This window comes from Symphalangus syndactylus, chromosome 3 (assembly GCF_028878055.3).
Source record: "Symphalangus syndactylus isolate Jambi chromosome 3, NHGRI_mSymSyn1-v2.1_pri, whole genome shotgun sequence".
Taxonomy (NCBI): domain Eukaryota; kingdom Metazoa; phylum Chordata; class Mammalia; order Primates; family Hylobatidae; genus Symphalangus; species Symphalangus syndactylus.
This window is the reverse complement of record NC_072425.2, coordinates 74,329,828-74,346,735: the sequence shown is the minus strand read 5'-3', so window position 1 is coordinate 74,346,735 and position 16,908 is coordinate 74,329,828. Positions and strand designations below refer to the sequence as shown.

Below are 16,908 nucleotides of genomic sequence, written 5' to 3'. Positions count from 1 at the left end.
CCTTCTGAGGGCCGTGAGCAAGAATCTGTCCTATGCCTCTCTCCCATTTCTGGTGGTGTGCTGGCAATCTCTGGCATTCCTTGGCTTGTAGCTCTCTGCCTTCATTTTCACATGGCATTCCGTGTGTGTATGTGTGTGTGTGTCTGCATCCAAATTTCTCCTTTTTATAAGGACACTAGTCGTTCAAATTAGAGGCTCACTCTACTTCAGCATGACCTCATCTTAACTAATTACATTTGCGGTGACCCTATTCCCAAATAAGGTCACATACTGAGATACTAGAGGTTGGCACTTCAACACAGGAATTGTGTGTGAGGGATGCAGGGGGACACAGTTCAAATCATAAAAGGCCTGACTTCCCACATATCAGCCATTGATGAAGCTGAGTGACAGCTGCCCTTTCAGACAGGGGTTTCTGTCTCGATTTCATAAGAGGCTGCACCATACCAAGCCTACTTCTGCATTTCCACTACCTGCCTGGCCTTTGTAGGCACTGAAGTTTCAAGCCCTGTTCCGTGCTGCGTCTTCTCGGGTTATTAACTCACACAAGAGGACTGCACACCTGGGTGGTTTTTTTCAGCACAGATGAAGGCTGTGCTGACATCTGATCCCCCATGGTCACAGGCAGAAGGTGGTTGACTGAGCTCACAGTTAAAGTTGCTGGTAGAGAAGAAAGCAAAACTAAAGGAGTTGAAGTCATTGGCCCATGTTCTTTCTAACCATTGGAACATACCTGGACATGCTGAGATTGGGGTTCTCACCTCTGACTGTTGCATCTTTGTCCAGGCCTTGATATAGAGTTCATATAGGAAGAAGGAAAGGAACTCAGAGGGTGTTTGCTCCTCAGGGATGGCAGAGAGGTAAAAAAAACCTGGCCTGCTTTCTTAGCTGATTTTTCCTTTAATCGAAGTTCATAATGCTAATTACTTCTGTAGTTCTAGCAGAAATGACATAGGCACTTCAGCTGACACTCAAGGAAGAGGGGCATATCCACCAATAAAAGTCAACTTTAGAGACTGTCTTGGTCCATTCAGGCTGCTATAACAAAATACCATCAACTAGGTAATTTATAAACAACAGAAATGTATTTCTTACAGTTCTGAAGTCTGGGAAGTCCTAGATCAAAGTGTTGGCAGATCTGGCGTCTGGTCAGGGCCTTTTTCCTGGTCCATATGGCACCTACTCATTGTGCCTTCAAATTTCAGAAGGGGCAAATGAGCTCCCTTGGGCCTCACTTATAAGGGCACCAATCCCATTCCAAAACCTAATCACCTCCCAAAAAGCCCCACCTTCTATTACCATTCCCTTAGGGGTTCATATGTAAATATATGACTTTTGAGAATTTGTGAGTGTCCCACAGACACTCAGATCATAGCTGTTTCATTCTCCCAAAAAGAGACTGTAGGTTGAGGAGGGTGCTGCCCAAACTCATATTTGGAAATCTGATTCCATGAGTCCTTGTAACTTGGCTTCATCTGGTTTTGATTGACATGTCATTTTAAATCATTAAGAGCACTTAAGCCGAACCGAAAATATGTGAACATGTGACAGCATGCCATTTTCCTCTGCAGGTTATTTTTGAAGTTGCTTTCAATGGTCCCAAAGGAGGTTATGTTGCCCTGGATGATATTTCATTCTCTCCTGTTCACTGCCAGAATCAGACAGGTGAGCATTCTCTATTTGTCATTGCATTTTGGGATGTTCCTGTTTCAATAGATGTTTGTGGTCAGAACTTAATTGTTTTTAATTTTCATATCTTTTCTCTCATCCTTAAAAAATTATTTAATCAAAGGTCATTTTTCTGGAATATTACTCTCTTTTCCCCCCTCACAGAGGGACTCTAATGTTTCTGACACCATCAGCCAGTTGTCCTATCTTAGAAAGGTTTCATCTTTCCTTCCCAGGAAAAGAAAATTAAATAATACTAACTTATTCTCACTCCCTCACTCCATCTTTCTCTTTAGAGGATATCTTGGGCCCATAAATGGGTGGCTGGGTAGATGGACAAAGCTCTTACAATCTACTGAATAGAATAATATAGTTTAAAAACTCTTTCCAACTGTATGTATCCAAAATTTATAAATGGCCTCATGTTTAAAGATGTTAGTATTTGGTAGACATCTCTAGATAGTTTTAGCTAAATAGCATGTGCTCTTAATTAAATTACTTTCCACTTCCAAGATGAACCCTCAAATTATTTTATCATGATCAGTTTTGTGATTTCATAAATTTGATGTTTAAAATGAGAGGATTATTTTTACTCTCTGGAAAAATAGGTAAGCAAATTGATTCAAAGTGAATTAGAAAGCAAATGTTTTATAATAAGGATAATAATATATTAATGATAACCCAGATAAATAAAATTGACCGTACTGTTTAGTGAATTTGTTTCCTTGAGAGACCAAGGGAGACATTATGGTCACCCTGCCTTATTAGTGAGCCCTTATTCTTGGTTATGTAGCATGGAAAGTAATTTATGAACTTGGCGTTTGAGGTCTTTCACTTAAGAGAGAGTTGGTTCGTAATTTAATATGATTTCAGATACATTCTGCAAGTCAGGGGACTAAGACATTTTTTTCTTTTTTTTGTGGGGGAAGGGTAACTGGGGGTCTCGCTCTGTCACCCAGGCTAGAGTGCAGTGGTGCAGTCACAGCTCACTACAGCCTCAAACTCCTGGGCTCAAGTGATCTTCCTGTCTTAGCCTTCTGAGCAGCTGAGACTGGCTAGTTTTTGCTTGTTTATTTTGGTAGAGATGAGGTCTCAGTATGTTGTCCAGGCTGGTCTTGAACTCTTGAGCTCAAGGGATCCTCCCACTTTGTCCTCCCAAAGTGCTGGCATTACAGGTGTGAGCCACAGTTTACATGGAAAAATATTTTCAACTTGAGCTAAACTGTTACTCCAAAACTGGACAGAAATCTACTAATTTGCTGAAACCGAATACTATTTTTCCTAATTCTAATTTTTTTAAAGGTTGTAAAACAGATAGAACCAGATTAGATTTACATACTTTTTAATGATTTAATCCAAACAATAATCCAAAATTAAAACAGTCTCTAAAATTGACAGAACACAGAAACCAACATTGTTTTACGTCTCTACATTTGATTCCTCCCTAATCATATCAGTTAATATTTCAATTACATTCATAGTAATTTCACAACCTCTTTATCATTATTTTTAGACAAGATCTTTTTTCTATCACTAGGCAGTAACACTGAAATTTGTATTCCCTTGTTTTGTCTATGGTAGAAGAGGTGTTTATCTAATATCTGCGCTGGGCAGAGGGTGGGTGAAGAGGCAGCTGGAGGTAACAGAACCAACTGAATCACCCAGAAGTAATGTTCAGAAATGCTCCTCCTTTTGAAAAAAAGAGAATTTGTGTGAGCTCTTTCCTACTATACAAGTGGTCTGTCTGGTGAAAGGAAAAGAAAAGTTCCAGCAAAACAAAGACCATGTGTTAAGAGGGCTGTTGACCCCTCAGTCTGCAAAGTACAGACTCCTTTTGTGCAGGAACTTCCACAGATAGGAGTTCTTATACAGTTCGGTTAACCAAGCTCCATACTGATCTTCAGAACTTCCCACTATGCCAGCTTGGCTTTAAATGGTTTAATTGCATCATCGTAGTGTTATGCTCAATCCACCAGGAATGGGGATTCACATCTCTATTCTGCCACTTCCAAGCTATCTGGCATGGGTCATGTTATTTAACTTCTTTGAGACTCTTTCCATATCTATAGCCAAGATGGAAGAATCTGTTTCATAGAGCTGTTGGGAAGGTTAATGAGTTAATGTCTGTGAAGGCCTTAGCACAGAATATGATACACAGAAAATGCTTCATCATGAGACAATATTATTTACTTTATTTTCAAAATATGCCCACCCATCCCTGGAGAACAGTGGGTCAGATTGCAACTAAAGAGAACCAGCAAAGGGCACTAGCTTGATGATTGTGTCAGCTGGAGCCTGCTTTATGTCTTTCATTGAGCAGCTGTGGGCCAGATTGAGTCTTTAGAAGCTGAGCCTTTTAATTTTCATACTTCGTCTTACATTTCACAAATAGTTTATGACCTTCTGTTTCATAACAGGTGCCAACATTTTTTCCTTATCTTGGTTAACTCCAGACTTCTTGTCTCTGCTTTTCCCAGCTGGATCTAGCATTTTCTTCCCTCATCTCCCTAATAGGCTGAGACAGGAATCATATCAACATATGAAGCATCTTGTTCCCACCATCTGGTTGGGTTTAGAGTTAATCCAGTCTCCTGGACCTGAGACTCAACTCATAGTCACAGGTACTCAACAGCAATGTCATGTGGCCCTCCAATGAACTGCCCCCCCCCTCGTGCTTCCAGAGGACCATGAGACCATCCCCCATTTCCCTCTCCATCCCTTTGCCCCCACACTTTCCCCCTCCACAACCACATTTGTCCCAAAGTTTAGAAGATGGGAGCAAGCCTTCCTTTTGGTCTGTAAATCTTTGAATGCCTAAGAGGTGATCCCATTCACTTCTAGGAATCCTGCCATAAAGCCCAGCCTCAAACTGAGAGCTCTACTGCTCTGTCATATGCAGACCCAACCTCCTTTCTGGGCTTGGGTCCACCCCACACCCAGGGACTGGGTAGATCCTAACACTCATGGGAATGACTCTCAGAGAATCACTACCTGAATCCCAATATCGGCCATTCACTGACAACACACTGCCCCGACCTCTTGTCTATTTGGAAACACAGGCCCAATTGCTGCCTAGGCTACAGCTAAGGTTGCCCCAGCCTTTCTTATCTTAAATGCCCCCAAGGGTCTCCACAGCCTAGTCAGTGACTCTGGCCCTTGATTCCCCATAGGTCTTCAGTGTGGTGCCAGGTCCCATTGCCTCTCCTACCCAAGCCAGCTTTGAGCTGTCTCAGCCTGCTCTTGGGCTAGCACATGCTAAAATAAAACTACCTTGCAAGGTTAGCAGTGTAGAGTGTAGAGAACACACTGCCCCCAGTATCTATCTTTTAGCACTCTAGGGGCTGATGAACCTTTTAGATCTGTGGGACCGATGCTGAGTTTCTCTCCATGAACTCCATGGAGCAGAGGAAAGGATGAGAAATGTTCCCAACTACTCTCAAACTGCAACACACTCCTGCTAATTAGATTATCTTCAAAGCTTCTCATTTCTAAAAAGTTCAAATATCAGAAAGCAAGTAATTAACTAAACCTTACATTATGATGCTTTTTGGTAAGTTGCTTAAAGGGGCTTTAGTTCTTTCTTCTTTTTTTCTTGATCATTAACAGATGCTCAGAGGCTTCCAACTGCCTCTGATTCTTCCCTATGCTTCAAATACATCATTACACTTCCCAGCAGCTAAATTTGTGATCCGCCGTTTACTAACACCTCTGAAACAAGCTTGAAGCAAAGGCTCTGCACTCACTCAGGTCACGAACAAGCCTCTGGCCCCATCTTCAGGAATCAGACACTGTCTCAGGGTAGAAGAGCACTCTAGGTGAAAAAGATTTAGCCCCTGAGTTACGCTTTTGAGATTTTTTTTTTTATCAGACCTCCTCAAGAGCCCAAGAAAATCCATTTCAAATCTATTCATTATGACAATCACGTCATCAGAAAAATATTTTCTGTATGACTCAGTCTATCACCATGGAGAGAAGTGATCCTTGTTTACTTTTAAGTTTTTTTGATAGGCATTTTTTTTTTTAGTAGTTTTAGGTTCACAGCAAAATTGAGAGGAAGGTACAGAGATCTCTCATAGTCCCCATGCCTGCATATACATCACTGTCTCCAGAGTCCATAGTTTACATTAGGGTTCACTCGTGGTATTGTATACTCTATGGATTTGGACAAATGTATAATGACATGTATCTACCATTGTAGTACCATACAGAATATTTCCATTGCCCTAAAAACCCCCTCTATATTCAGGCCAGGCATGGTGGTGCATACCTGTAATCCCAGCACTTTGGGAGGCAAAGGAGGGTGGATTGCCTGAGTCCAGGAGTTGTAGACCATCCTGGGCAACACAGTGAAACCCTGTCTCTACAAAAAATACAAAAATTAGCCAGGCATGGTGGTGCATGCCTGTGGTCCCAGCTTCTTAGGAGGCTAAAGAAGGAGGATAGGTTGAACCCAGGAGGTAGAGGCTACAGTGAGCCAAGATTGCACCACTGCACTTCAGTCTGGGCCACAAAGTGGGACTGTGTCTCAAAAACAAAAAACAAACAAAAAACTCTCTATGTTTTGCCTATTCACCTCTCCTTCCCCCCAACCCATGGCAATTACTGTTCTTTTTACTGTCCCCATAGTTTTGCCTTTTCAAGAATGTCATATAGTCGGAATCATAGAGTATGTAGCCTTTTCAGACTGGCTTCCTGCACTTTGTAATATGTATTTAAGTTTACTCCGTATCATTTTGCGGCTTGATAGCTCATTTCTTCTTAGCGCTGAGTGATATTTAGTTGTCTGGATGTACCACAGTTTATGTATCCACTCACCTACTGAAGGACATAGCTTGGTTGCTTTCAAGTTTTGGTGCTTATGAATAAAACTTCTGTAAACTTTCACGTTTTTATGCCACCTTCCACCCCCTCCCACACATCTTAACTGAGTTAAGATTCTCTTGCAGTCGCCCAAGAGCACTGCTTTAAGATTCATTCCTTCTTCTACCCTCTCTAGCTGGGACAAAGAATGAAAAAAAAGGAGGAAGGGGGAGGATTCATTCCTGATGAGGAATTCACTGACGTACTGTTCTGTTCATGCATGGCACTTAGCAGTGCCACCCCATTTCCTGAGTTAGATGGCCATCTGTAGATTTGGGATTTTTATTTTTTTTTTTATTACCCAGTAGCAGAGGGGTGACTAATACTGAATACTTTAATGGGGTTTCCTGTGGTCTCAAATATCTATGGGAGAATGTCAAAGGATCCGTGTTTATGTAACATCTTGCTCATTTTTCACAGACTTTATCTTCAGGGCTTAAAGATATACCCCAGTGCTGACAGAATCAGGCAGACCAGGGTGTGGGCTAATCTACCCATCTTAGAGCATTGAGAATTCTCTTCATTTCCTCTTCTCCGGTCTGGCTCATCTGGGTTTGCTCCTGGTGCACTTCCTAGGGCATATCCCCTGAGATACAATCAGGTTCTAGTTATATAGGAACACTTTTTACCTAATCTTTTTTTTTGTAATGTGTTGTTAATCAGTTACCTTTTAAAATTTAATTTTCTTGGAGCTCTTTAATTTTCTATCATTTCAAACTCAGATAAAATTTGCAGGAAAACTACAAAGAACTCCTATATACTCTTCACCCAGCTCTACAAATTAAGATTTTGCCATGTTTATCTACTATTTAAGAATAGGTTGCAAACATCATCCCCTTTACCGTTAAATATTTTAGTGTATATTTTATAATCAAACACATTCTTCAGCATAACTGCAGGATAATTATGGAGTTCAGGAAATTTAATACTGATACAACATTATCAACTTACTTTCGGTCCATACACCAATATTTCCAATTGCCCCAATAACAACCTTTATAGATATCTGTTCTTCTGGACCAAGATTGAATCTTGCATCCCTGATAGCATTTGATTGTCATGCCTCTTTCATCCACTTTAATCTGGGTCAGTTCTTCAGCCCACCTGAATGTTTTCTTGCTTTGGAAATTGACAATTGAGAATACAGTATGTTTTTATAGTGAGCTATTTCATCGGCTTACTGCTCCTAGAGCTCAAATGTTTCCCTAGAGATAATTTTCCAGTTATTCAACACGTGTCCTCTCTCCCTAGTCCTAGATTGTTAGACATGTGTGTCAGCATTCAGACAAGAATCACAGATTATGCACCGAATCTGTGCAGCACCGAATGGCTGCACCGAATGTATCCCAACTGCTACGGTCACATCCCCTCTGTTCTAAGAGGGCAATCTGAACAGCGTGATTTACAAGCCACTTGTTGATAGGATTAAAAGTTATTCTCAAAAGAGCAGAAGCATTTTATTTGTATAAATGTATGTGGTACAAGTACAGTTTTGTTACAGGCATAGATTGCATTGCGTTAAGTGAGGATTTTAAGGTATCCATCCTGGAGTAACATACACTGTACTCATTAAGTAATTTCCTATCTTCCATACCCCCTCCTACTCCCTCAGCCTTCTAAGTCTCCACTGCCTATGATTCCACTCTCTGTATCAGTGTGTACACATTATTTAGCTCCTACTTATGAATGAGAGATGTAGTATTTGTGTTTCTGTGTCTGACTTGTTTCACCTAAGATAATGACCTCCAATTCCAACCATGTTGCTGCAAAAGACATAATTTCATTGTTTTTATGGATGAATAGTATTCCATGATACTTTCTTTATTCAGTCATCTGCTGATGACTCCATAATTATCCTGCAGTTATGCTGAAGAATGTGTTTGATTATAAAATATACACTAAAATATTTAACGGTAAAGGGGATGATGGGTGCTGAGGTTGATTCCTTATCTTTGCTACTGTTAATAGTGCTGAGATAAACATTACAAGTGCAGCATCTTTTTGATATATTGATTTTTTTTCCTTTGAGTAGATACCCAGTAATGGGATTGCTGGATCGAATGGTAGTTCTATTTTCTTTTCTTTTTTTTTTTTTTTTGAGAAATCTCCACACTGTTTTCCATAGTGGCTGTACTAGTTTACATTCTCACTAACATTGTATAAGAGTTCCCTTTTCTCCACATCCTCACCAACATCTGTTAATTTTTGTCTTTTGAATAATAGCCATTCTGACTAAGATGATATCTTGTAGTTTTAATTTCCATTTCTCTGCTGATTAGTGATGTTGAACTTTTTTCTATATACCTGTTGGCCATTTGTATGTCTTCTCAAAGAGCAGAAATCTTTTATGTTCCCTCCAGGCCATCTGGGGTGAGGTATTTATAGAACAGGGTAAATAATACCAGAACTCGGCAAAGTCAAAGCAATAGCAGTACTCATGACAGAACTGTGACTCTTTGACCTGCACAATTTAAACTGAGTGATGACTTTCTTCAAGCAGATCAGCTCCTACTACTGATGTCAAAGTAGATAGCAGCTGTGCCTCTGACACAGAGATTGAGCAACAAAGGAAAATTATTTCTATGAAATAATATATCTAAAATCTTCATCTTAGAGACAAATTGAGTCCCATAAAATGTCTTCCTTTTCTCTTTTTTCTTTTAAAATTTTTATGAATGAATTATGAATTGTGAAGAAGTATATAAATAAATGTTCACAGTCGTGAAAGGAAATTTCTTTTGAAGTCGGGTACTTCATTTTGATAATGTGAACAGTGCTCCTTTCTCCCCTCCCTTTAGAAAGGAAAAGAACAATTTTCCTGTCATGTTGAAACATTGGTTTGATGCTAACCTGTCAGCATGCCCTTTGGATAAAGATATTTAGTTGTGTTTTACTTCTTCGATCTCCCCTGGTATAAATGTGTATATACAAACATCTGTCAACCAGTTGATGTAGTCCTTTGAGATCTTTGGGGCCAATTGTCATTAACTTTGCTTGTCCTTTGCTTAGAACTTCTGTTCAGTGCCGTGGAAGCCAACTGCAATTTTGAGCAAGATCTCTGCAACTTTTACCAAGATAAAGAAGGTCCAGGTTGGACCCGAGTGAAAGTAAAACCAAACATGTATCGGGCTGGAGATCACACTACAGGCTTAGGTAAATCAGGGATCTGTCTATGTGGGGACATCTTGGGTAGTCATAAGCTTTATTGGCCATTCCTACTTCATACCTGCAAAGACATCGACTTAAAGAAAAAAGGCAGCTGTGAAGAAGCAAAGACAATCAGTAATCTTGTTTTTGACCATGTTTTAAAATTGGAATTCAAGTTGCCGTGTTAACAAACGTATTTGCTAGTTAATTAAACAGGCAAATCCTTGTAAAATACTTTGGAACTCACTTTTGATGCAATACCTTTAAGGAAAAAAATCTGTTGAATTGTATTTATATGAAATCTCCAGAAGAGACATATTCCTGCAGATAAAAAGCAGGTTTCAGTGGTTGCCAGGGGCCGTGGCAGAAGGAATAAGAGTGTTTAAGTATGGGGTTGCCTTTGGGTGATGAAAGTGATCTGGAACTACACAGTGGTGATGGCTGCACAGCATTGTGAATGCTCAAAATGCCGCTGAATTGTGCACTTTCAAATGGATAAATGGTAAATCTTAAACCATGTATATTTTACTACAATTTAAAAAATCTATTATGAGGGGAAAAGCTATTAAAAAATGTTGAGTGGACACTTGATGGATATATTTACAAGGAGCTTTTGGAAACAGGAATCTGAGTGCTCCTTGTGTAGGGATTACCTATTAATTCAATGACAGCCTTTGTGGAGCCCAACCCAGTGGAGACAAGTGTGAAGAGCTTGATCTCAAGTTCAGTGTCTTATTCACTTATTCAACACATATTTATATACTGGAGACTGAGGTGAGTTTACTGTGGAGCTGGTGAAGCTTAGGTTCCAGGGCCCCTGCCTTCTACCAGCCTGAAAAAGGCCTCGAAAGAGCCCTCACAATTTCGTGCTTGTAATTTTGTATTCTTTTCTTAGAGGTTGCCTAACCTGTAGAAATAAAGGCCCTACCAAATCTATTCTGATCTTGGGCTGATTAACTGGAAAATCATCTCTAGAGAACCATTTGAATTCTGGGAGCAGTGAACTGATGAAATGGGGAGCTGTTTAGGGACAAAAAGACTCACCATAATCTCAGTTTGTCAATTTTCAAAGTAATAAAACATTCAAGTGGATTAACTCCTGGGGAATACAGTAGTGAATGAATCTCAAATGAATCCCACCTTCACTGGCAGACAATCTTTTCAAAGGGCAAGAGAAACATTAAACAAATATATACACAAACAAACTTATAATCACAGGTTGTGGTAAGTGCTGTCAGGGAGGAAAAACTTTTCCTCTACCCTCTTGGGTTCCATGTTTGGACCTCAGAATTAAAGTGATATAGGACAGATTAACTAGAAAATAATACAAATTTTATTTAATATTTTTACTTGCACTTGGGAGCCTTCATAAAAACAACGAAGACCCAAAGAAGCAGATAGGCCTGAGAGCTTCAATACCATTTTAAACAAAGGATGATAAAATTGTGGAGAAGTAGCAAGACAAAAAAAAGGGGTCAGGGGGCTTAAGTTTCCAGGGGCAGTAAATTGTGGGAAAGTGACTAGGAAATATATGGAAGAAACAATGGAAGATGAGGGTTATGTTAGTAGGTTTGTTTGTACAGATCCATTTTGGTGTCAACTCCCAGTCTCTAGTGACAGAATGTTCTTCCCTTTCTGGGACAGGGAGAACACCTTGTTCATAGGAAATTTTATGACCTGCTTTTAAGTATAACAGAAAAGGGGAGGTCAAAGGGCCCTTCCTGCCTCTGCTATTTCTCAAGTGACTTTACCTCAAAATAATCAAAATGCCAAAGTGACATAGTTTGGGGTGGCATGTTCTGATCCCCTTCTTTCACAGTAGAAAGAAATGAAGAGTAAGCTCTGAGACAGAATAGAGGGAAGAATCTAATTTGGGTTCAGGATTCAGGGAAGGTTTCTCTGAGGGAAGCTGCCGTTAGCTGGGAGAGTGGGAGTGACCCAGGCAGAGGTAACAACATCTGTGAAGGCCTCGAATTTGGAAAGAGCTGGTCACGCCACAGAATAGGAAGATCTGTATGGCTGCACCGTGGGGAGGAATGGTGACGAGGAGAATGGAGGAAAATGATGTCAGAGAGGGAGATAGATCCTGGGTGTGGCAGGCCACAGGAAGCATTTGGAATTTTATTATAGAGGACATGAGAAGCCACTGAGAGGTTTTAAGCAGAAGAAACACAGATGAAACTTAGGTTTCAAAAAGGTTGTTCTGGCTGTTGTATGGCCACCCATAATAGTCTGCTCAGGCAGCCATTACAAAATACCACAGACTGGGTGGCTTAAACAACAGACATTATTTCCTCACAGTTCTGGAGGCCATGAGTTCAAAATCAAGGTGCCATCAGGGTGGTTTCTGGTGAGGGGTCTCTTCCTAGCTTGCAGATGGCCACCTTATCCTGTGTCCTCATATGGCCTCTTGGTGTATGGAGGAAGAGAGAGCTCTGGCATGTCTTTCTCTTCTTTTGAGTTAAATAACTGGGTAAAACTAAACCGTATACAAAGACTGAGGCACCCAAAAGAAAACCGACAGGAGGAGGAGCAGAAAAAAGAAAGAGAAAAAATAGGTGTTACTATTTTTTTCTTTTCTGCCCAGGCTTTCCAGGATACACGAACTCATTTTAAATTGACCATGGGGATGGTGGGAGGGGGAGGTTCCTGATCTTATTTTTCTTTATGTTGTTTAGAAGGAATAAAGGAAGAACACAGATCTTCAGCACCTGGGACGATCCATCTGATGAAAAACCTGCTCTTCAAGGGCAGGTTTAACATTTGACCAAGAGAAGAGTAGGCTCTGCCCAGACACACAAACTTCCACAAAGACTGCCAGGCCAGCCTGAAATCCCACCATCTCTATTGGTCACTAAAGAGATAATAAGGAAAAATCTGCTCTGGGCCTTCCATTCACTACGGTTCAGTCCTCGGAATGTACAATCTAAGTCAGATGGTTGACCCAGGCAGCTGGTATCTCCAAGATGACTTCATCCTTTTTGTTTCATGAAAAAGTGTAAATCCTAATTAATGACTGGAATCTGGGCATATTCTATAGAAAATCTGTACTGGTTTATAAAGTTTACTTAGAATTGAATGACGTATCATTTCAATAGAGGCACATGGATATTTTCTGTCACTTAAGCCACAGACATTAGAAAATGCTTTCTATCATTTAAAGCATAGCTGTTAGTCTTTGCTGTCTAGTTCTACTTTAATTATATTTTACCACTTGCTAATCTAGATTAGATTATTTTGCATTGCTGATATGCTTTATCTTGTTTGCAGGGTATTACCTGCTAGCCAACACAAAGTTCACATCTCAGCCTGGCTACATTGGAAGGCTCTATGGGCCCTCCCTGCCAGGAAACTTGCAGTATTGTCTGCGTTTTCATTATGCCATCTATGGATTTTTAAAAATGAGTGACACCCTAGCAGTATACATCTTTGAAGAGAACCATGTGGTTCAAGAGAAGGTCTGGTCTGTGTTGGAGTCCCCAAGGGGTGTTTGGATGCAAGCTGAAATCACCTTTAAGAAGCCCATGCCTACCAAGGTACAGTAGAGCCAATTTCTCCTGTGTCCATGTTCAGTTGCTGGACTAGTTCGTGAATGTCCCTCTAGCTACTGTCAACTGGTGATATATTATTTTCCTTCTGTTCAGGCCTACGGCCTCACCCTTACACCCTACTCCCAGCCACATACAGGTTAATCCTTCAGTTATTTTCTGTTTTCTGGGTCTCTGAATCACAGCCACCTAGAGAGTTTGCTTTTTGTTTATCTCTTAAATTTCCTAAGACTAATTCAAAGACTGAGAGTACATGAATAGTTCTTCAAGTTCAACAGCTGAACTTTAGTTTGAAACTTTAGTCATAATTCTCTCTCTCTCTTTCTCTTTCCCTCCCTCTCTCTCAAACACACATACACACACTAGTGGGAATGCTAGTATTTTAAAAAGGTGAAATCAGTGAGCCTGGTTCTGCATGGAGGCTTTAAGGTTAACAACCTAAGGCTCTAGCTGAACACAGGATGAGGAAGCTCATTAAAAAATATAGAACCAACACCGCCCTAGCCAGAGAGAATTTACATAAGGGAACTGTCAGCATCTGATTTTGATAGAAATGAGAATATAAAAAGAGATCTTTATTGCAAGGGGAATGGAAAAGAAAGCTGTAATCTCTCAAGCTTAGCAACTCATAAACTTAAAGAAGTTTTACAGATGCAATAAATTCTGTCAATTGCAACTCAGAATGAAACCAGTGTGGGAAAAATCCATTTTGTTTCAGCCTGTGTCAGTCAATCAGCAAATATCTCTTGAGTATCCTGTCGTGTAAGAAAGGGTCCCAAAGAAAAATAAGAAAGTGCTATCCTTCAAACAGATAACTCACACAGTGGTAGCTCAATAAACATTGTTGAATGAAGGAAGGAATGAATGAATGAATGTATCAGTCTATCACATTCAAATCCAGGAGTCACCCAAAGTGCAGGCTCCCCTGGGGAAGCTGCAAACTTGGGGGAACAGTAGCACCTGCACAGACATTCATAGCCCGAACTTCTCTTGGTTACAACCATCTGGATAGAATCATAGCTGTGTCCATCTATAACTTCCTGCTAAAGAAATCTAGTACACCACTCTTATCACAATGTTGCCTGGTTACTTTTAGTCCATTACAGAACCCTCCAGGACATCATTAAACTTTACCATGGTTAATCAAAGATCTCTGAAAATCTTTTGTTTCCATTGCTAGGTAAGAAGAAAAACTATTTTCCATTGCTAGGCAGGAATGGCATGGCAACCCCCTTGACTTACTGATTTCTAAAAGAGTTAAACTGATTTCTAATACCTCTAGCAGAGTAGAAGCATCTAAGTTTTACCACAATCTTACAGAAACGGCTTCTTATTATTTGTATGTGAATTAAGTAGATAGTGTTGTAAGTATTCCTTGCGTGATTTTATCAGTCTTTGATCACCTAACTAAATTGAGATACATTGCTCAGCTCCCTGGAGGAGAGAGGAAGCAAACAGGTGTTTCTGGTACCATGTTTCTACCATTAGCTTAGACTCTTGCTCTTTAAGCTCATTGCCTAGACAATATCAAATAATTTTTGAAGAAGACTTTCTTCCTATAAATGTCATCTTATAGATGGACTCTTGCAGCAGCATTATTGAACTTTCCTCTTCGATTTATTAGTCCTGGAGAAATCCAAGTTTCTCTGCACCTCTTAGGGATCCCAAAGGCCTAACTTGAGTTCCCATTACCAATTATTTAACTCTTACAAGTAGTTATAGTAATACACACACACGCGCGCATGTACACACACACATGCACACACATACACACAAGCAAATACCAGAGTCCCACAATCGGGTGCACCAGAAAGTAATGGAATCTTCATTACACTCTATGTCCTATTTTGCTGATTTTTAAAAGGAGGATAAAATAAGCATTTTATTTATTCATTTGGCTTTGATTTATTTATTTATTTATATATTTATTCATTCGTTTTCTTTACTCAACCAGTGTTTATTAGGTATATGCTCAGTACAAGGAATATAAAAATGAATGAGGCTCAGATCCTACCCTTGAAGAAGAAGAGATCACAGATGATAGAAAATTAAGATATGTAAGCAACTAACTACCATGCAATGTCATGTAAAGCCCACAGAAGGGCTACATAAAAAGACAGAGGAGTAGTTTTACCAGTTGCTGTAAAAAATAATGACAAATAGAGACCCAGCTGAGCCAGTGTTTAGATGGTTAAAATTCAGGCCATGCTGGATTCTAACTCCTGCTCATCATTCCACTCATCTCCCCCCACCCTACTTTATCCTCTGTTAACAAACATGGGTTGTTTAGGAATCTGCCCATTCCTTTATAGTGAGTCTCTGCTTATACCTGAATTGGTGCACGCCTCCTAGCAGATGCCCCTAGGAATTTGCCCTTTTCTTCTTTGGAGGCCAACTACCAAGCCGCCCAGCAACTGCACAGTTCCCCACAACCACTTAGGGAAAAATGGATCTAGATCCAGTTGGGGCAGAGAAGTTCCTAAAGCACTCAGAAAGAACTAGTCATGGATTCAGCCCCAGTGCAGATGAGAAGACAGTATAGTTCAACACTAGAAAACTCTGGCTACATGTCTCAGAGTGGCCCTTAGTTCTTGGCAGGTCCCTGTTAGACAGAAATAGCTTCTCAGAGAGTAAAAGAACCATTTGACATCCATCATAGAAGCATGCATTGGGTAAGCAGGAAACTAAAGTTCACTTATATAACATATACAGGTAGAAATAAACATACAAAAATATATTTAAGACAAGGGATAAAATGAGAAGTCAGTTTCCCTCACTAGTCCCTACTGCTGAACTCAAAATTCCACTTCCAGCCAGGAGTAGTAGCTCACACCTGAAGTCACAACACTCTGGGAGGCCGAGGCGAGTGGATCACCTGAGGTCAGGAGTTCGAGACCAGCCTGGCCAACATGGCGAAAACCCATCTCTACTAAAAAAATACAAAAATTAGCCGGGCATGGTGGCACGTGCCTGTAATCCCAGCTACTCATGAGGCCGAGACAGGAGAATCACTGAACCCAGGAGGTGGAGTTTGCAGTGAGCCAAGATGACGCCACTGCACTCCAGCCTGGGCAATAGAGCAAGACTCCATCTAAAAACAAATAAATAAACATCAAGACTAACTGCCTCATTTGGCTGGGTGTGGTGGCTCATGCCTGTAATCCTAGCACTTCGGAAGGCCAAGGCAGGCATATCACCTGTGGTCAGGAGTTCAAGACCAGCCTGGCCAACATGGTGAAACCCCCATCTCCACTAAAAATATAAAAATTAGCCAGGCTGGGTGGTACACACCTGTAGTCCCAGCTACTCAGGAGGCTGAGGCACAAGAATCGCTTGAACCCAGGAGGTGGAGGTTGCAGTGAGCCAAGATCGTGCCACTGCGCTCCAGCCTGGGTAACAAAGCAAGATTCCATCTCAAAAAACAAATAAATACATAAATATTTAAAATTCTACTTCCACTTCTTGTTTTTCTGATGGTTTTTCTTCCTGATTCACTGATGGCTTCTTCTATAACTCTAAATATATTTCCACCTCCATTTCTTGATTCATTAACCTTAACTGTGTTGGCTGACTCCCTACTATGAAAGAGAAGGAACTTATGCTATTCCTTCTGCTTTTCTCTCTCTTCCTCGTAATTTTTAGTTTTGTTTTTATTTTGAACATTTTTCTTGGTTCCCTTTACAAC

The 16,908-nt window shown here is 40.4% G+C and overlaps 1 protein-coding gene across 3 annotated transcripts in view; it reads left to right on the top strand.

The window, feature by feature from the left end:
* MAMDC2 (MAM domain containing 2) overlaps positions 1-16,908 on the top strand; it is a 180,399-nt gene that overhangs the window by 84,127 nt on the left and 79,364 nt on the right. For all 3 annotated transcript variants that reach the window (XM_055272309.2, XM_055272311.2, XM_055272312.2), the window contains exons 7-9: positions 1,572-1,665; positions 9,538-9,681; positions 12,946-13,211. In XM_055272309.2, the coding sequence (XP_055128284.1) occupies positions 1,572-1,665; positions 9,538-9,681; positions 12,946-13,211 (504 nt within the window). The remainder of the gene's footprint in view (positions 1-1,571; positions 1,666-9,537; positions 9,682-12,945; positions 13,212-16,908) is intronic.